Here is a 22,476-nt window from a genome sequence, read left to right on the forward strand (position 1 = left end):
TAGTCCCAGAACTAAGAGGCAAGAGTTACGAGGAAAGGCTGCGGGAAATGCACCTTACGACACTGGAAGACAGAAGAGTAAGGGGAGACATGATCAAAACCTACAAAATCCTCAGCGGAATCGACCGGGTAAACAAGGATAAACTATTCAACACTGGTGGTTCGCAAACAAGGGGACACAGGTGTAAACTGAGTACCCACATGAGCCACAGGAACGTTAGAAAGAACTTTTTAAGTGTCAGTAGTTAACTGATGGAATGCATTAGACAGTGATTTGGTGGAGGCTGACTCCATACAAAGTTTCAAATGTATATATGATAGAGCCCAGTAGGCTCAGGAATCTGTACACCAGTTGATTGACAGTTGAGAGGCGGGAACAAAGAGCCAAAGCTCAACCCCCACAAGCACAAATAGGTGAGTACACACACACACACACACGGTTGAGAGGCGGGACCAAAGAGCCAGAGCTCAACCCCCGCAAGCACATTTAGGTGATTAGACACATACACACACACACACACTCACACACATTCATCTTCTGAGAAGCAGGGTCCAGGAACTTAAGCTCAACCCCCCTCGTAAGCACAATTAAGGTTACATCCCTCTAACACCAATGTGAGGACAACTAGGTGAGCTTACACTCAGGCGCGCACGTACACGCACAAAATACATTCTTCCTCCGAGAGGCGGGAACCAAGAACTGAAGCTCGACCCCACGTAAGCACAATTAGGATTACACCACACAAACACTGATGCCTAACGCTGATAATCACATTTACGTAGCGAATAAGCACTGATAAGCAAACTTAATTAGTACACTATGCATGTTCCTAGATAACATATCTGTTAACAACCATTATTACATCACATCTAGTGGGATAAAAACTGGGTCGCCCTGTCATGTGTCCAACTACTTCTGTGTCAAAGGCTTTCTGGAAGCCCAAAAATATGCAATCTGTCCACCCCCTCTCTTGCCTGATTCTCGTTGCCTGGTCGTAGAACTCAACTAATCCTAACCAAAAGTACACAGTCCTCACCCGTGATACACTGTCCTGACCCATAGTATACTGTCCTAACCCATGGTACACTGTCATCACCAATGGTAGACTGTCCTCACCCATGGTACACTGTCCTCACCTATGGTACACGGTCCTCACCCATGGTACACGGTCCTCACCCATGGTACACGGTCCTCACCCATGTTACACTCTCCTCACCAATGGTAGACTGTCCTCACCCGTGGTACACTGTCCTCACCCATAGTACACTGTCCTTACCCATGGTACACTGTCATCACCAATGGTACACTGTCCTCACCCATGGTACACTGTCCTCACCCATGGTACACTGTCCTCACCAATGGTACACTGTCCTCACCTATGGTACACGGTCCTCACCCATGGTACACGGTCCTCACCCATGGTACACGGTCCTCACCCATGTTACACTGTCCTCACCAATGGTAGACTGTCCTCACCCGTGGTACACTGTCCTCACCCATAGTACACTGTCCTTACCCATGGTACACTGTCATCACCAATGGTACACTGTCCTCACCCATGGTACACTGTCCTCACCCATGGTACACTGTCCTCACCAATGGTACACTGTCCTCACCAATGGTACACTGTCCTCACCAATGGTACACTGTCCTCACCTATGGTAGACTGTCCTGACCCATGGTACACAGTCCTCACCCATGGTACACTGTCCTCACCTATGGTACACGGTCCTGACCCATAGTATACTGTCCTTACCCATGGTACACTGTCCTCACCCATGGTACACTGTCCTCACCTATGGTACACCGTCCTCACCCATAGTATACTGTCCTTACCCATGGTACAGTGTCATCACCAATGGTAGACTGTCCTCACCCATGGTACACTGTCCTCACCCATAGTGCACTGTCCTTACCCATGGTACACTGTCCTCACCCATGTTACACTGTCCTCACCAATGGTACACTGTCCTCACCCATGGTACACTGTCCTCACCAATGGTACACTGTCCTTACCCATGGTACACTGTCATCACCAATGGTACACTGTCCTCACCCATGGTACACTGTCCTCACCCATGGTACACTGTCATCACCAATGGTAGACTGTCCTTACCCATGGTACACTGTCCTCACCCATGGTACACTGTCATCACCAATGGTACACGGTCCTCACCCATGGTACACTGTCCTCACCCATGGTACACTGTCATCACCAATGGTACACTGTCCTTACCCATGGTACACTGTCATCACCAATGGTACACGGTCCTCACCCATGGTACACTGTCATCACCAATGGTAGACTGTCCTCACCCATGGTACACGGTCCTCACCCGTGGTACACTGTCCTCACCCATGGTACACTGTCCTCACCTATGGTAAACGGTCCTCACCCATGGTACACTGTCCTCACCTATGGTACACGGTCCTCACCCATGGTACACTGTCCTTACCCATGGTACACGGTCCTCACCCATGGTACACTGTCCTCACCAATGGTAGACTGTCCTCACCCATGGTACACTGTCCTCACCTATGGTACACTGTCCTCACCCATGGTACACTGTCCTCACCCATGGTACACTGTCCTCACCTATGGTACACTGTCCTCACCTATGGTACACGGTCCTCACCCATGGTACACTGACCTTACCCATGGTACACTGTCCTCACCCGTGGTACACGGTCCTCACCCATGGTACACTGTCCTCACCTATGGTACACGGTCCTCACCCATGGTACACTGTCCTCACCCATGGTACACTGTCCTCACCAATGGTAGACTGTCCTCACCCATGGTACACTGTCCTCACCTATGGTACACTGTCCTCACCTATGGTACACGGTCCTCACCCATGGTACACTGTCCTCACCTATGGTACACTGTCCTCACCTATGGTACACGGTCCTCACCCATGGTACACTGTCCTCACCTATGGTACACGGTCCTCACCCATGGTACACTGTCCTCACCCGTGGTACACGGTCCTCACCCATGGTACACTGTCCTCACCCGTGGTACACGGTCCTCACCCATGGTACACTGTCCTCACCTATGGTACACTGTCCTCACCCATGGTACACTGTCCTCACCCATGGTACACTGTCCTCACCTATGGTACACGGTCCTCACCCATGGTAAACTGTCCTCACCCATGGTACACGGTCCTCACCTATGGTACACTGTCCTCACCCAAGGTACACTGTCCTCACCCATGGTACTGGTCCTCACCCATGGTATACTTTCCATACCCATGGTCCACTGTCTTCACCCATGGTACACTGTCCTCACCCATGATAACTGTCCTCACCCATGGTACATGGTCCTCACCCATGGTATACTGTCCTTACCCATGGTACACTGTCCTCACCCATGGTACACGGGCCTCACCCATGGTACACGGGCCTCACCCATGGTACACTGTCCCTACCTATGGTACACTGTCCTCATTCATGGTACACTGTCCTCACTCATGGTACACGGTCCTCACCCATGGTACACTGTCTTCACCCATCGTACACTGTCCTAATCCATGGTACATGGTCCTCACCAATGGTACACTGTCCTAACCCATGGTACATAGTCCTCCACATGATACATAGTCCTCACCCATGGTACACTGTCCTCACCCATGGTACACTGTCCTCACCCATGGTACACCGTCCTCACCCAGGGTACACCGTCCTCACCCATGGTACACCGTCCTCACCCATGGTACACTGTCCTCACTCATGGTACACTGTCCTCACCCATGGTACACAGTCCTAACCAGTGGTACACGGTCTTCACCCATGGTACACGGTCCTCACCCATAGTACACGGTCCTCACCCATGGTACACCGTCCTCACCCATGGTACACAGTCCTAACCAGTGGCCGGTCCTCACCTATGGTACACTGTCCTCACCCAAGGTACACTGTCCTCACCCATGGTACTGGTCCTCACCCATGGTATACTTTCCATACCCATGGTCCACTGTCTTCACCCATGGTACACTGTCCTCACCCATGATAACTGTCCTCACCCATGGTACATGGTCCTCACCCATGGTATACTGTCCTTACCCATGGTACACTGTCCTCACCCATGGTACATGGGCCTCACCCATGGTACACGGGCCTCACCCATGGTACACTGTCCCTACCTATGGTACACTGTCCTCATTCATGGTACACTGTCCTCACTCATGGTACACGGTCCTCACCCATGGTACACTGTCTTCACCCATCGTACACTGTCCTAATCCATGGTACATGGTCCTCACCAATGGTACACTGTCCTAACCCATGGTACATAGTCCTCCACATGATACATAGTCCTCACCCATGGTACACTGTCCTCACCCATGGTACACCGTCCTCACCCAGGGTACACCGTCCTCACCCATGGTACACCGTCCTCACCCATGGTACACTGTCCTCACTCATGGTACACTGTCCTCACCCATGGTACACAGTCCTAACCAGTGGTACACGGTCTTCACCCATGGTACACGGTCCTCACCCATAGTACACGGTCCTCACCCATGGTACACCGTCCTCACCCATGGTACACCGTCCTCACCCATGGTACACTGTCCTCACTCATGGTACACTGTCCTCACCCATGGTACACTGTCCTCACCCATGGTACACGGTCGTCACCCATGGTACACTGTCCTCACCCATTGTACACTGCCCTCACTCATGGTACACTGTCCTCACCCATGGTACACAGTCCTAACCAGTGGTACACGGTCTTCACCCATGGTACACGGTCCTCACCCAAGGTGCATAGTCCTCCACATGATACATAGTCCTCACCCATGGTACACCGTTCTCACCCATGGTACACTGTCCTCACTCATGGTACACGGCCCTCACCCAGTGTACACTGTCTTACCCATTTTACATGGTCCTCACCCATGGTACATAGTCCTCACCCATGGTACACTGTCCTCACCCATTGTACACTGCCCTCACTCATGGTACACTGCCCTCACTCATGGTACACTGTCCTCACCCATGGTACCCGGTCCTCACCCATGGTACACGGCCCTCACTCATGGTACACGGTTCTCACCCATGGTTCACAGTTCTCACCCATGGTACACGATCCTCACCCATGGTACACAGTTCTCAACCTTGGTACACTGTCCTCACCAATGCTCTACTGTACTCACCCTTGGTACACGTTCGTCGCCCATGGTACACGGTACTCACCCATGGTACACTGTCCTCACCCATGGTACTCGTTCGTCACCCATGGTATACAGTCCTCACCCTTGGTATACGGTTGTCACCCATGGTACACTGTCCTCACCCATGATACACAGTCGTCCCCCATGGTACACGGTTCTCACCCTTGGTACACTGTCCTCACCCATGGTACACTGTCCTCACCCATGGTACACTGTCCTCACCCATGGTACACCGTCGTCATCCATGGTACACTGTCCTGACCCGTAGTACTCTGTCCTGACACATAGTATACTGTACTTACCCATGGTACATAGTCCTCACCCATGGTACAGTTGACAAAGGGTGAAACAACCACCCTCGTTGATGTGGTGTGGGCGTTTCTGCCCTCCCAGCTATTGCTGCCTGGCTGCGTGTTGACGTGGCGGCCATGACATGGGAAGCCATCTTTCCCCTGTTGTGTCTGTTAACTCCGTGGGTCTGGAGTTCACTGGTCGTGCTGGATATCCGAAAGTCGAGATGGTTATGTGTGACATGCTCCGTAGTCCAGTGATTGTTGTCTACGGTGTTGAGCTTGTAACTGCCCCCCGGGTTGTTCTCAAGTTCGTGGGGGAGGAGTAATACCGTGACTTCCTCCGACGTTACTAGAGGCGTTCGTTGCCGATGCCAGGTGGTGCCGGCTCTGTGTCTATTTCGGACCGTAGTAGTGCCCTGAATTATGTCAGTGTGACTGGAAACTCCTGGGCCCCAAGAGTTTCCCGAAGACCTCCTCCGGCGTTACTTCGGAGGTTTGGAGCTGTTGTAAGTGCGTAGGTGAACACGCTCTCCTCTGGGAGGTAGGCAGACGAACATTCGTGCCTTGGGGATGCGCCTGCGGTCGGATATACCATCTTCTGTCCGGCTTATAGGGTACTACGTCCGGAAGTATTATGCCCGGCAACCCCGTACCTGTTTCCGATGTGGCCTGTTGGGGCATCAGGCTGCCTGGTGCCCTGAGGCTCTGGTTGCTCCCGTCAACTTGTTCCAGGAAGAGGATTTCCTGCCGCTCCCTCTGGAGGAGGACGCTGGCGGTGAGGAAGTGAGTGTTCCGTTAGCTGCTGCGGCTCTCCCTGCATTACTCGTCCTTCCTTCGGTTGTTGCGGACCCTCCTCCGGGTATTGCCGTGCCGTCGGATGTCCTTCCTGATCCTGTCGCTGTCCCCACTGCTCCTGTAGGCCTTCGAGGAAATCTCTGTGCGTCGTCAGCGTTCTCTTCTTCCTCGTCTCGAGCTCCTGCGGCTGGCCCTGCGCCCTCGCCTTGTGCTCCGACTGTGCTGGATTATGGGGTGGCGGCACCGCCTCCTGTTGTGTGTGGTCCGCTTCCCCTTGTGGTTGAGGCTCCTGCCGTCTTGCGTCGTTCGTTAGTTCGCCTGGCTTGTGGGGCCCATGCTTCTGGGTTCGCTTCCGGCTCTGATGATATGCGACCGGTGCCCAAGCGTTCCCGGCGTTCGTCTTCTGCCTGGGCGGATGTGGGTGACTTCAGTGACGTTGAAGCTTCGAGTGTCGAGGAGATGGTTTAAGGTGCATCGCACTCTGCGCAGTCGGTGGTGGTGGAGGTCCATGCGCCTGGTGATGCTGGTGATGTAGAGGCCTGTCTCTCTGAAGTGCCTTCGGTTCTGCCTGCGGTGGACGGTTCTCCGCAGTGGGAGGTGGTTGCTCCTCCTGCTGTCGATGCTGTGGGTGCTGGTGCTGGCCGTGGTATCATCATGGTGCTGAAGAAGGATGCCCGACGTGGGGGGTCCCAGCGGGCGCATCATCCTGTGGGTAGTGAGGTGGCCTGTGCGGAGCCCGAGGTGGGTTCTAGTGAACGCGCTGATGCGCAGCCCTGTGCGCCCCCGGTGTGCCTCTGAGTGCGCCGTCTTGTAATAAGCTTAGCTTTTACGAAGCTGTTATTTAATCGTGTGTTTTTTGCCGAGATGTTTTTGAGTGAGGAATAAGCACATTATATCTTTGTTTTTGTTTATGTAGTGATGACCGGGTTAGAAATGTGTTTTCATGAGTCAGAAAATCGGAAAGTGCCGTGATGAGGATTCGAACCTGTGCGGTGGGTAGTCCTACGCACACGCCCAAGACAGTCAGGTCACGATATTGTAAAATGATTGCAACCTGCAGTTCTATTAAACACACAAAGGACTGTGTGTGAGAACACCCAGCGCATAGGTTTGAATCCTAATCACGGCTCCTCCTTTTCTCATTGAAACATCACGTTAGTGTGATTACTTTGTGTTGTTAGGAATGTTTTTGTCCAGTGAATGTTTTCATGAATGTTTTTGTCCAGTGAATGTTTTCATGAATGTTTTTGTCAAGTGAACGTTTTCATGAATGTTTTTGTCAAGTAAATGTTTCCATGAATGTTTTCATGAATGTTTTTATCCAGTGAATGTTTTCATGAATGTTTTTATCCAGTGAATGTTTTCATGAATGTTTCAAAGTCCAGTGTTAAGCGTTCGGACCTGTGTTTCTGGTCATGTTTGAATCTTTGCCAATCAGTCAATCTTTTACAGTAAGAAAATACTTACTCTATAGTAAGAAAATATTTACTTTATAGTAAGAAAATAATGATTTAACACTTTCGCGCTCTCGGCGCTCAAAAAAAAACAATACACCAGATGCTTTAGGCACTTCGCGCGCCTACGCGGTAAGACCGAAAAGTGTACACTCTTTTGACTGTCCTGACAATAATTGAAGGCGCACGTATTTAAATTTGGTATCACTGTGTTCGCAATGAAATTGTCTATAAGAGCATACCTATAAAATGCCGCCCAAGCATAAGGAGTATCAACACCAAATAAAAAACTATGCAGATCACTCGTCGAGAGCGCCAAACAGCAACAAAATGTTTCCACTCTCTTAATGATTGCGAAGCCTACAGTTGTTCTACATCGCTAATTTTGGTATCATTGGAATCGCAATAAAATTCTCTACACGGACATATGCATATGAATGTTTAATATAGGTAATTGCCCACCCGCAAGAGTGTGTGAAGTGGAGAGTAGTTAGCCGCGAGCGCACTGGCGAAAACACAGGGGGGAAATCATGCTTGGAAAGTTTATACGTTTCCTGACCCTACTTTTCTATGTACGTATTTCTTTTTTATACCAATGTGTTCGCAATAAAAGTTTCTATAAGATGAACTGTATAACATTTGTACAAAGCATGTGTAAGAGAAGCGCCAAATATAGAACCACGTCGCTCAGTATGCGTTCGCGGCAGAAACGAACGCATTGTTTTCGTTCGTTTGATGTTTGTCATGTTTATACTTGTTGAAACATTTTATAATTTGTATGACAGTGATCGCAGTAAAATTCCCTACACAGACATATACATAACACATACAAATATTTCCCACGTGTTGGATATATCAACGGCTAAAGGGAACCCACTGCCACACGACCGCCACACCCAGAGCCACACGCTCGCCACACCCCCAAACATACTTTGTGTATTTTTTTTTTTACTCATAGAAGTTTATGTGATATAATATTCATTCTGGTACCAAAACATTCGCAAATAAATTCTCTACAAAACAAAAGTATCCCCATCCATTTCGGTTAAAAAATGGAATTTATAGAAATATTTTTTCGATGGACGAGAAAAGTAGGCAGTTATGCGGAATCGTAAGAAAAAACGGCGACGAGTTATCTCTAATCTAATTAATAGTAAGAAAATGTTTACTTTATAGTAAGAAAATAGTTACTTCATAGTAAGAAAATACTAACTTTATAGTAAGAAAATATTTACTTTATAGTAAGAAAATACTTACTTCATAGTAAGAAAATATTTATTTTACAGTAAGAAAATCTTAAGTTCAATAAGAATATAATTACATTCTTGTATGTATTCCTTGGGTGTCGAACCGCAATCATATTAATCTTTTGTCTTGAAGTAATCGTGTTGTGGTTATTCTTGAAGTTTGACAAAGAAGGAACGCATAAAAGCCTTGATCTTGTATAGAACAGTGAACCCAGAAACATCTCCCCGGTCACGGAAACTCTTCAACTGACAAGTCCAGCCACCACCTGAGTTGTTTATCAAGTCCAAAAAAAGCTAAGTCGAACTTCTGAAGTTTACAGTCGTAGAGTCTCTGGTGCTCGAGTGTTAAAATTGCAGATAAGACACGTGTGTGTATGTGTCCCAGTAGCTGAGTTGGATTCGTTCTAGACTCCCAATCGCGAATTCCGGGTTTGAATCCCGGAAGGGACAGAAATGGTTAGACGCGTTTCTTATTACCTAATGTTCCGTTCACCTCGCAGTAAATTGGAACCCAGGAGTGTACTACTGGGTTCCTACAGGAGTGTACACTCCTGGGTTGTGTGTGTACTCACCTAATTGTGCTTGTGGGGGTTGAGCTCTGGCTCTTTGGTCTCTTCTCTCAACCGTCAATCACCAGGTGTACAGGTTCTTGAGCCTATTGGGCTCTATCATATCTACACTTGTGTATGGAGTCAGAAAGACTCCATACTGTGTATGGAGTCAGCCTCCACCACATCACTTCCTAATGTATTCCATTTGTCAACCACTCTGACACTAAAATAGTCCTTTCTAATATCTATGTGGCCTCACTTGGGCTCTCAGTTTCCACATGTGTCCCCTAGTGCGTGTTCCCTTTGTGTTAAATAACCTGTCTTTATCTACCCTATCAATTCCCTTGAGAATCTTGAATGAGGTGATCATGCCCCCCCCACTAACTCTTCTGTCTTCCAGCGAAGTGAGGTTTAATTCCCGTAGCCTCTCCTCGTAGCTCATACTTCTCAGCTCGGGTACTGGTCTGGGGGCAAACCTTTGAACCTTTTCCAGTTTGGTCTTATCCTTGACTAGATATGGACTCCATGCTGGGGCTGCATACTCCAAGATTGGCCTGACATATGTGGTATACAAAGTTCTAAATGATTCCTTACAAAAGTTTCTGAATGCCGTTCTTATGTTGGCAAGCCTGGCATATGCTGCTGATGTTATCCTCTTGATATGGGCTGCAAGGGACAGGTCTGGTGTGATGTTAACTCCCAAGTCTTTTTCTCTTTCTGACTCATGAAGAATTTAATCTCCCAGATGATTCCTAGTATCTGACCTCCTGCGCCTATCTTCATTACATTACATTTGCTTGGGTTAAACTCTAACAACCATTTGTTCGACCATTCCTTCAGCTTGTCTAGGTCTTCTTGAAGCCTCCAGCAGTCCTCCTCTGTTTTAATCCTTCTCATAATTTTGGCATCGTCAGCAAACATTGAGAGAATGAATGTATACCTTCCGAGAGATCATTTACATATATCAGAAACAAGATAGGACCGAGTACAGAGCCCTGTGGGACTCCACTGGTGGCTTCACGCCATTCCGAGGTCTCACCCCTCACCGTAACTCTCTGCTTCCTATTGCTTAGGATTATTCCTCCTTTATCCACTGGAGCACCTAACCAGCTACACCTGCCTGTCTCTCCAGCTTATGTACCAGCCTCTTATGCTGTACTGTGTCAAAGGCTTTCCGACAATCCAAGAAAATGCAATCCGCCCAGCCTTCTCTTTCTTGCTTAATCTTTGTCACCTTGTCGTAGAATTGTATTAAGACTGTCAGGCAAGATTTACCCTCCCTGAATCCATGTTGGCGATTTGTCACGAAATCCCTTCACTCCAGATGTGTTACTAGGTTTTTTCTCACGATCTTCTCAATCACCTTGCATGGTATACAAGTCAAGGACACTGGCCTATAGTTCAGTGCCTCTTGCCTGTCGCCCTTTTTGTATATTGGGACCACATTCGCCGTCATCCATATTTCTGGTAGGTCTCCCGTCTCCAGTCACCTACTATACACTATGGAGAGTGGCAAGCAAAGTGCCTCTGCACACTCTTTCAGTACCCGTGGTGAGATCCTTCTGGACCAACAGCCTTTCTAACACCCAAATCCAGCAGGTGTCTCCTGACGTCCTCACTCGTAATTTCGAACCCTTCCAAGGTTGCCTGGTTTACTTCCCTTTCTCCAAGCACAGTGACCTCACCTTGTTTTATTGTGAAGACCTCCTGGAACCTCTTGTTGAGTTCTTCACACACACCTCTTTGTCATTGTCTGTATACCTGTCCTCGCCTGTTCTAAGTTTCATTACCTATTCTTTAACTGTTGTTTTCCTCCTGATGTGATTATGAAGTAGCTTTGGTTCGGTCTTGGCTTTGTTTGCTATATCATTTTCATAATATTTCTTTGCTTCTCTTCTCACACTAACATACTCATTCCTGGTTCTCTGGTATCTCTCACTGCTTTCTGGTGTTTTGTTATTCCGGAAGTTCCTCCATGACCTTTTGTTCGGTTTCTTTGCTTCCATACATGCCCTATTATACCATGGATTCTTCTTTTGCCTCTCGGATTTTTTCCTTTGCGACGAGATGAACCTGTTTGCTGCGTCCTGACACTTACGGGTGACATAGTCCATCATATCTTGTACAGACTTAGCTCTGAGGTCTGTGTCCCAAGGTATTATTTCCTTTAGGAAACGTCTCATCTCCTCTTATTTCCCCTTTCGGTATGCCAGCCTTTTGTTTCCTAGTACTTTTTGGGGGGAGATAATTCCTAGCTGTACCAGGTACTCAAAGTTTAATACACTGTGGTCACTCATTCCCAAGGGTGCTTCCATCTTAACTTCCCTTATATTCCACTCATTTAGGGTGAGTATCAGATCGAACATGGCTGGTTCATCTTCTCCTCTCATTCTTGTTGGTTCCTTGATGTGCTGGCTCAGAAAGTGTCTTGTTGGCACATTCAGCTGCTTAGCTCTCCATGTTTCTGGTCCTCCATGTGTGTGTGTGTGTGTGTGTGTGTGTGTATTCATCTAGTTGTATTCACCTGGTTGTGTTGGCGGGGGTTAAGCTTTGCTCTTTCGGCCCACCTCTCAACTGTCAATCAACTGTTTTACTAAGTACTTTTTTTCCCATACCACACACACACCCCAGGAAGCAGCCCGTGACACCTGACTAACTCCCAGGTACCTATTTACAGCTAGGTAACATGGACATTCAGGGTGAAAGAAACTTTGCCCATTTGTTTCTGCCTGGTGCGGGAATCGAACCCGCGCCACACAATTACGAGTCCTGCGTGCTATCCACCAGCCATCCACGCCCCAGGTCCACCAAGCCTACCAGGCCTACCAAATGTGTGTGTGTGTGTGTGTGTGTGTAAATCTCGATAGTTAACACGTGATGAAAAATGGGATAGTGTCAGCCCACGGGGGAAGAATTGAAACAGGAATTTCCATAAGTATTATATATATATATATATATATATATATATATATATATATATATATATATATATATATATATATATATATATATAATGTCGTACCTAGTAGCCAGAATGCACTTCTCAGCCTACTATGCAAGGCCCGATTTGGCTAATAAGCCAAGTTTTCATGAATTAATTGTTTTTCGACTACCTAACCTACCTAACCTAACCTAACTTTTTCGGCTACCTAACCTAACCTATTAAGATAGGTTAGGTTAGGTAGGGTTGGTTAGGTTCGGTCATATATCTACGTTAATTTGAACTCCAATAAAAAGAATTGACCTCATACATAATGAAATGGGTAGCTTTATCATTTCATAAGAAAAAAATTAGAGAAAATATATTAATTCAGGAAAACTTGGCTTATTAGGCAAATCGGGCCTTGCATAGCAGGCCGAGTACGACGTTCTGGCTGCGTTGTCATTGATCAATCTTGACCCGATCTTATTTTGTACTTGTGATTGGTTTGTCTATTGTTTGTTAGACCAGGGTCCAGTGGCTAGAGCCGGGCCCACCGGCTATTGCCGAGTACCTTCCTTCGATGCAGGAAGAAGGTGTGTTCAGTCCCGCGGAAATCGGACGGCGGGTGCCGAATTTTTTCATATCTTTCTTTTTTAAGCCTTTTTTTCATATCCAGGTAATTTATTAACCTACATTTCTTGGGTACATAAGAACAAAGGTAACCGCAGAAGGCCTATTGGCCAATACGAGGCAGCTCCTATTTATAACCACCCAATCCCACTCATATACATGTCCAACCCACGCTTGAAACGGGGTAGGTCACCCCCCACCCCTTCCCTCTTATATATATATATATATATATATATATATATATATATATATATATATATATATATATATATATATATATATATATATATATTAGTATATTTTGGTAGCAGTCTTTCCTGTAGACATATATTATTAAATATGACCGAAAAAGTAAGATTAATAATTCTAACACGAATTTTCTCAATCTTTCGTACATTACGCTTCACTGTTGGAGGTAAATAAAAAATCACTTCTCCAAAATTCATTTTTATTTCTAGTCTGACGCGACACGGGCGCGTTTCGTAAAACTTATTTCATTTTCAAAGACTTCACAAATACACAACTGATTAGAACGTATCTCTGATTTTATATCTACATTTGAGTGAGGTGGGAAGGGTGATGTGGCATTAACACAAGACAGAACAGGAGGGGATATTAATAGGGTATTAAAAGTATCAACACAAGACAGAACAGAAACAATGGGTATTGAATAGAAGTGTTTGTAGAAAGCCTATTGGTCCATATTTCTTGATGCTTCTATATTGGAGCGGAGTCTTGAGGTGGGTAGAATATAGTTGTGCAATAATTGACTGTTGATTGCTGGTGTTGACTTCTTGATGTGTAGTGCCTCGCAAACGTCAAGCCGCCTGCTATCGCTGTATCTATCGATGATTTCTGTGTTGTTTACTAGGATTTCTCTGGCGATGGTTTGGTTATGGGAAGAGATTATATGTTCCTTAATGGAGCCCTGTTGCTTATGCATCGTTAAACGCCTAGAAAGAGATGTTGTTGTCTTGCCTATATACTGGGTTTTTTGGAGCTTACAGTCCCCAAGTGGGCATTTGAAGGCATAGACGACGTTGGTCTCTTTTAAAGCGTTCTGTTTTGTGTCTGGAGAGTTTCTCATGAGTAGGCTGGCCGTTTTTCTGGTTTTATAGTAAATCGTCAGTTGTATCCTCTGATTTTTGTCTGACGATTTACTATAAAACCAGAAAAACGGCCAGCCTACTCATGAGAAACTCTCCAGACACAAAACAGAACGCTTTAAAAGAGACTAATGTCGTCTATGCCTTCAAATGCCCACTTGGGGACTGTAAGCTCCAAAAAATGCATTCTTACATTCAATACCCATTATTTCGTGTTCTGTCTTGTGTTAAAAGTTTGTTTTCACACTCATCCAAAACTGTTGTAACATATCACCTCACCCAAATGCAGGTATAAAAAAACGAAGGTATTTAAGCTCTATTCAGTTATAGTTCAGTTGTGTGTGTGTAAACTAAAGTCTTTGAAAATGTAAAAAGTTTTACGAAACGCGCTCAAGTGTCGCGTCAGATTAGAAATAAAAATGAATTTTGGAGAATTGATTTTTCAATTACCATCAACAGTAAAAAGAAACATAAGAAAGATCAAGAAAATTCGTGTTAGAATTATTAAATTCTAACACGAATTTTCTTGATCTTTCTTATGTTTCTTTTTACTGTTGATGGTAATTGAAAAATCAATTCTCCAAAATTCATTTTTATTTCTAATCTGACGCGACACTTGAGCGCGTTTCGTAAAACTTTTTACATTTTCAAAGACTTTAGTTTACACACACACAACTGAACTATAACTGAATAGAGCTTAAATACCTTCGTTTTTTTATACCTGCATTTGGGTGAGGTGATATGTTACAACAGTTTTGGATGAGTGTGAAAACAAACTTTTAACACAAGACAGAACACGAAATAATGGGTATTGAATGTAAGAATGCATTTTTTGGAGCTTACAGTCCCCAAGTGGGCATTTGAAGGCATAGACGACGTTAGTCTCTTTTAAAGCGTTCTGTTTTGTGTCTGGAGAGTTTCTCATGAGTAGGCTGGCCGTTTTTCTGGTTTTATAGTAAATCGTCAGACAAAAATCAGAGGATACAACTGACGATTTACTATAAAACCAGAAAAACGGCCAGCCTACTCATGCGAAACTCTCCAGACACAAAGCAGAACGCTTTAAAAGAGACCAACGTCGTCTATGCCTTCAAATGCCCTCTTGGGGACTGTAAGCTCCAAAAAACCCAGTATATAGGCAAGACAACAACATCTCTTTCTAGCATCCATCTGGTCACCATTTGGTCCGGGAGACATCTCCCGTCACGCAGGGTGCAGTCGCGCCTCCACAGATCTCCAGTATCATCTATTGATACTGGTGATGGCTCAAAAGGGCCACCACTTACGGGCTATTCATGCCCGTGCCACCTTTTGGGCGGCTTCATCTTCATCTTAACACATTCACAAGGGAGACATCTCCCATCATGCAGGGTGCATTCGCACCTCCACAGATCTCCAGTATCAGCTCTTGATACTGGTGATGGCTCAAAAGGGCTACCACTTACGAGCTAATCATGCCCGTGCCACCTTTTGGGTGGCTTAATCTTTATCAATCAATCAATCTTCCTCATCATCACACCATCTGGTCACCACTTGGTCCGGGAGACATCTCCCGTCATGCAGGGTGCATTCGCACCTCCACAGATCTCCAGTATCAGCTCTTGATACTGGTAATGGCTTAAAAGGGCCACCACTTACGGGCTATTCATGCCCGTGCCACCTTTTGGGTGGCTTAATCTTCATCAATCAATCAATCAATCTCTTTCTAGGCGTTTAACGATGCAAAAGAAACAGGGCTCCATTAAGGAACATATAATCTCTTCCCACAACCAAACCATCGCCAGAGAAATCCTAGTAAACAACACAGATATCATCGATAGATACAGCGATAGCAGACGGCTTGACGTTTGCGAGGCACTGCACATTAAGAAGTCAACACCAGCAATCAACAGCCAATTAATGCACAACTATATTCTACCCACCTCAAGACTGCTCCAATGTAGAAGCATCAAGAAATATGGACCAATAGGCTTTCTACAGTCACTTCCATTTCAATACCCAATGCTTCGTGTTCTGTCTTGTGTTGATGAAATTAATACCCTATTAAATACCACCTCACCCCATCCACCTCACTCAAATGTAGATATAAACAAATCGGAGATATGTAAGTTTACAGACGGGAGACATCTCCCGTCACGCAGGGTGCAGTCGCGCCTCCACAGATCTCCAGTATCTTCTATTGATACTGGGTAAGGCTCAAAAGGGCCACCACTTACGAGCTATTCATGCCCGTGCCACCTTTTGGGTGGCTTCATCTTCATCTTAACACATTCACAAAGAAGACATCTCCCGTCATGGAGGGTGCATTCGCACCTCCACAGATCTCCAGTATCAGCTTTTGATACTGGGAATGGCTCAAAAGGGCCACCACTTACGGGCTATTCATGCCCGTGCCACCTTTTGGGTGGCTTAATCTTCATCAATCATCAATCAATCGTAAGTTCTATTCAGTTGTGTATGTGAAAATTCTTTGAAAATGTAATAAGTTTTACGAAACGCGCTCAAGTGTCGCGTCAGACTAGAAATAAAAATGAATTTTGGAGAATTGATTTTTGAATTACCTCCAACAGTGAAAAGAAATGTACGAAAGATTGAGAAAATTCGTGTTAGAATTATTAATCTTACTTTTTCGGTCATATTTAATAATATATGTCTACAGGAAAGACTGCTACCAAAATACACTAATAAATATATATATATATATATATATATATATATATATATATATATATATATATATATATATATAATTATATATATAATTATATATATATATAATATATATATAGATAGATAGGTTAATGGTTTGTTATTGACTCGTGCCTCAATTTCTGTGACAAGGGTATGCAATTCAGCGGTATATAATATATATATATATATATATATATATATATATATATATATATATATATATATATATATATATATATATATATATATATATATAAAGAACAAAAAGTAGGAAAATTTTGGCAGAATATTGCGCATTACAAAATCGTGATTAGAGTTAATTTTACAAGTTAGTAATTTATAGTAACTACTTGTCGTTAATACGAAAATGCTGTCTAAAAATACAAAAGATGTATAAAAACTGTTGGCTATTTCCAACATTACTCTGGGGGGGGAAAGAACTTGTGTCGATGTTCAGGTCTTAGTTCTAACGTCCACCTATTTCTCTATCCTAATGTTATATTCATGGGTTAGTAGGTGAGTATGCACCTAATGGATGTCCCAAATCTGTGGCAGATATGACTTTAAATCATTATGGGGATGTAAGTAAACATTGAAAATATTGAATAATTCTCTGTAAGAAACAGAATGATAATATAAAAAATTACATATGCTAAATAAATCATTTAAGATCAAGGATACTTCGACAATACAATGAGGTCACTGTTCGGGGTCACCATGACTCGTAACTATCGGGTTACTGGAAACTAACTCATCAATACATTAGCATGGTCATCTCAAGTTTAAAAGATGAGTTATCTGCACCTAAGCAGAATCAAAATATCGTTTGAGTTTACTGTTCTGAGCAGCGACTTTAGATGGTCTTGTACTCTGTTGGACAGAATTACTGTCCTCTGAAACTTGGGTTATAGGTACCTCTGTAGAACATTCATGTTCTGCTAACTCTAAAGGTACCAATTTCTCTAGCGTTTTTCAGGTAGTAGTACCTCGACACTGAACCTTAACAATACGTAAAATACCATGGCGGTCAGGATGGACATCAACAGTTTTACCTATAGGCCAATCTGACCTGGGTCCATCACTGTCTACTAGGACAAGATCACCTGCTTTGAGTTGAACTTTGTTGTATGGGCTTACAGCTCAATAGTGATATTCTCTTAGAGCAGTGAGATATTCACAGGTCCAGACCTCGTTCCATTTCTCTATCACTCTTTAAAGATGTTTATAACTCTCCACTAAGTCACTCGCTATGACACATGAAGAGTCAGCTGGATCCTCATCTCATTGAGATATTAGAGGGCTCAGAAGACCACCATGAATCAAGTGAGTGGGATTCAGCGGTTCTCTTTAGGAGAAATCGTCTGATAGATAGGTTAATGGTTTGTTATTGACTCGTGCCTCAATTTCTGTGACAAGGGTATGCAATTCAGCGGTATTAATTTTCTGTTGGTGTAAGGCCTTTCTTAGGCATTTCTTGACAGTTCCCACCATTCGTTCATAAAAACTGCCTTGCCATGGGGCTCGTGGAGGAATGAATTTCCAGAGGCACTGTCTCTGTTTGAGCACAGAGTGTACTTCTGGATGATTCCATATTTCTAGTAAGCAGGCTTCTCCTGCCACGAAGTTGGATCCATTGTCTGAAATCATTAATAATGGGCAAGATCTGCGTGCAGCAGATCTTGAAGAGGCAAATGTAGGCTTTGCCTACATTTGAGCACACATGAAGAGGCAAATGTAGGCTTTCACCGGAATCTTATTTGGAGAGCCTTTTTAAAATTAATGCTCTTATGTAGTTGACACCTGTGGTCTCAAAAGGACGAAGGAAGACGACTCCCTACTTAGGTAGGGGCGGAGGTCCTGGAAAAGGACACACTCGAGCATCATATCTCCTGCAGGTTACACAAGATTTGATTAAGGATTTGACTGTTTGGCGACCATGAGAAAGGCAGTATTTCTGTCTAAGATCAGTGAGAGTATCTAATACTCCACCATGCAATGTTCCATGTTCATAATAATTTAAAACTATGAGTTTAGTGATGATGTGGTGACGTGGTAGAAGTGTAGGATTCTTTTTATCTAAACATATTTCTGCGTGAAGCAGACGTCCTCCTCATCTCAAAATGTTATAATTATCTGAATCAAACCAAATGCCCAGAGACTTACTTAATTTATCTGGAAGGTGTTCATATTCCTTCCCATAAGTCTCTTGTTGAGCTTGTTTGACCCAATATTTGATTGGACTAGGAAATCAATATTTTATCCCTGTCTTGTTGAGGAAGTCAAATACGAATTCGGTAACTCTTAACAGTTTACCTATGTTGGAATAATGATGAGGATTTATATCTAAAGTTTGAGGGGTTTCTGGATCTACAACAGGATTAGTATATTGGTCACAATGGCTTGTGGCTTTTGTTGGGGCCACGGACCACTAACTAGCCATTGGGGTCCAGTAAACCACATCTCGGTTTTAACTAATTGTTTTAAAATTAATCCTCTGGATAAATAGTCAGCTGGATTGTCTTTGGTAGGGATATTTCTTAATTTGTAACCAGCAGAGAGTTCTCGAATTTCCCTTACTCGATTGCTGATGTAGGGAGTTTTGTTGTTGTCGTTTTTTACCCACTGTAATACTGCTTCATTGTCTGACCACACTACTATTTCACCAATGTGAATATTACTGAGTGTTTTGATCAGACAATGAGCTATTCTTACACCTACTAATAAGGCAGTTAATTCCATTTGGGGTAATAACTTCTTTTATTCGGGGCTAACCTTGCCTTAGATGTAAGCAAAAATGATTGTTGAGTGTTAACTAGATATTCTACTGAGCCATATGCTTTGCCTGAAACATTGCAGAACACATGTAAATTTGTGGGTAAATTCAGTCCTGAGGCATTTCGAGGGAACTGTAGAATACTAAGTTTACTGTAATTTGGAATTAACTGTTGCCATTTTTCTTGGAGATCCTCCGGCAACGGTTCATCTAACCCCATATTATTTTGCCAGCACTCCTGCATGAGGAGTTTGCCCTTAATTAGAATAGGACTGAGAAGGCCTAAAGGGTCAAATGGCTTGCTGACATGGGAAAGTAGTTTTCTCATAGTTAGGGGTGAATTGTTCATTTCCCCCGATTTGATATTCAATGATTGCCTCGTTGGCCACCAGGGGGTTCAGACGTGCTCATCTGACCTGCCAGTTGCTGCCTGGAGTTGCGAGGGGGCGGGTGTAGTTTGGCGTGTCGGCGCCATGGATGACCCACTCCCCCCTGTTGTGCGTGCCCAGTCTATAGGCCTCGAGTTTTCTGCTCGAGCGGGATATCCTGAGGTGGGGTTGGTGCTGTGTGACATGCTGCGGGTCCCTGTGGGGGATATTTATGGCGTTGAGCTGGTGACTGCCCGTAGGGTGATTGTTAAACTAACAACGGAGGTGTATAGGGCGTTTTTACGTTGTTACGAGGGGCGGACCTTGCCCCTGCCCGAAGGTGCAGGCACTGTGACTGTCTCCGATCACAGTGGTGCCGTCACATATGTAAGCATGCATGGGGTGCCCCTGGAATTCCCGGAGGGGCTGCTGAGGCGTTATTTCGGCCAGTTTGGAGCAGTCGTCAGTGTGGGTTGCACCTGCTCTCCTCGGGTCCGCTAAAGGGTGTGCAGTCGAATATTTGCATCCTAGGAATGAGGCTGCGGGCAGACATTCCATCTCGAGTAAAGCTTCTAGGGTGCTATGTTAGGGTGTACTATGCTCGTCAGCCCCGTACATGTTACCGTTGTGGCTTCTTGGGCCATCAGGCTGCTGGGTGCTCTGAACCTGCTGTCGTATCTGTCAACCACTTCCGTGAGGAGGATTTCCCGCTGCTCCCTGTGGAGGAGGATTCGGTGGATGTGGACGACTCTTTGGCTGCTGCCGTGCCCCTTGTGTCGCCTGATGCGCCTCCTGTTGATGTCGCTCCTCCTCCGGAGGCTGTGCCACCTGTTGCGGTTGCCTCTCCTCAGGAGGTTGTGTCGCCGTCGGGTGTTTGTCCTTCCCAAGTTGCTGCCCTGGATACTCCCGTGGTTCTTCTGGCTCCCGTCTGCACGGCTCCCCTGTCTTCCTGTTCTTCATCTGTGGTGCCTGTGCTGGGTGCTGGGGTAGCTGTGGGGCCTCCTACTGTGCTCGACATTGTTCCTCGTGTGGTTGAGGATGCTGCCGTCCTGCGGAGAGCGTCGGTTCGCCCGGCTTGTGTTGACCGGGTCTCTGGGTCGACATCTGGCTCCAATGATGTGCGGCCGGTGCCCAAGCGTTCCCGGCGATTTTCTGATTGGGCTGATGTGGGAGAGTTCGACGATGGTGGGTCTTCCAGTGACGGTAGTGAAGTTCAGGTTGCGTCGCATTCGCCGGTGGTGGCAGAGGTCCATGTGCCTGAGGCTGCCAGTGTCGATGTTTCTTCTAGTGAGGTGCCTGTGGAGCTTGCTTCCGGTGCATCACCTGCATCAGATGGTTCCGGTTCTGCTGGTGAGTGTGGTGACCTGGAGGTGGTGTTAAAGAAGACTGCTCGCTCTGGGGGTTCCGTGCTCCTAGTTTCATTCCCTGGGTCATCGGCGGTGGTTTTGCGGCTTCTCGCGTCTCCGACCATCTCTACTGCGTCTCTTTCGGTGTCGGGTGTGGGGCTGCCATCTCGGCGGCCTTCGTCTTCTTCTCCTCTGCGTCCGGCGGAGGGGGCTGTCTCGGAGGCCTGCGTCCGCTTCTTCCATATCTTCTGCCTGCCTTCACTCTGCCTTACCTCGTTATGCGACTACTGCCACCCAGCTCCAGGTTCTGCCACTTCCGCCTGATCTGGTAGTTCGCGAGTTTATGCATGCCCCCCTGAAGGCGATCGGTGTCCTACTGACAGGGAGTAGTTAGTGTTGGAGGCCTATAAGCGGAAATATCTTCCACATGAGTTTCCTGAGAAATATTCTCATACCATTGACGTGTTTCCTCCTTTTAAGTGATTATTTTGTGTGTGTGTGCTATGTGTTGTGGTGTTGTGTCAGTTTGTAAGCATGGGCTGCGGTTGCGTGCGTGTGTGTGTGTGGGAGTATTTTATTAAATTTGTTGTAGTTATGTATTTGTACGTGTGGTTTTTGGGGCCAGTTGGCTTGTTTTGTGTTGTTTCAAGGGATGGGTTGTTGGGTGTGGGTTTGGGTACTTTGTAATTGTACTGCTGTATTATTTTTGTTGTCGGCTCTTCAGGCAGATCTTTTGTGTATTTGGTAATTTATAACTTTGTGCCTTTGTGATTAGTGCTTTTGTGATCTGTTTGTCATACGCATGCTTACCTGTACGCTTAAAACTGAACGACAAGTCTTGTACTGTTCTTTTTCTACTATCTTGCATTATGTTTGGTTTTTGTTGTCAGTTCTTCTGGCCGGTATTTTCTGTGTTTTGTGATTTTGTAATTTGTGTACTTTTCTTGTGTTTATTTCCATTACCCTCCTGTATTGTATTGTTGTTCATTTTTACTGTGTTACATTGTGTTTAAGTTCATTGTTGTGTTTTTGTTGTCGCGTTCTTCAGGCCGGTATTTAGTGTGTTTGTCTTTCTATGTTTTGTGCTTTTGTATTTGTGTTTGTGTTCTTGTTTGT

The 22,476-nt window shown here is 45.3% G+C and overlaps 1 protein-coding gene across 1 annotated transcript; it reads left to right on the forward strand.

Annotated features, from left to right (window-relative positions):
• Positions 1-20,547: 20,547 nt before the first annotated feature.
• On the forward strand, positions 20,548-21,684 carry LOC138370665 (uncharacterized). Its single transcript, XM_069335286.1, has one exon. It carries the CDS (start codon positions 20,548-20,550, stop codon positions 21,682-21,684), a length of 1,137 nt encoding a protein of 378 aa, XP_069191387.1.
• Positions 21,685-22,476: the final 792 nt, after the last annotated feature.

Source organism: Procambarus clarkii, chromosome 4 (assembly GCF_040958095.1).
Source record: "Procambarus clarkii isolate CNS0578487 chromosome 4, FALCON_Pclarkii_2.0, whole genome shotgun sequence".
Lineage (NCBI taxonomy): Eukaryota > Metazoa > Arthropoda > Malacostraca > Decapoda > Cambaridae > Procambarus > Procambarus clarkii.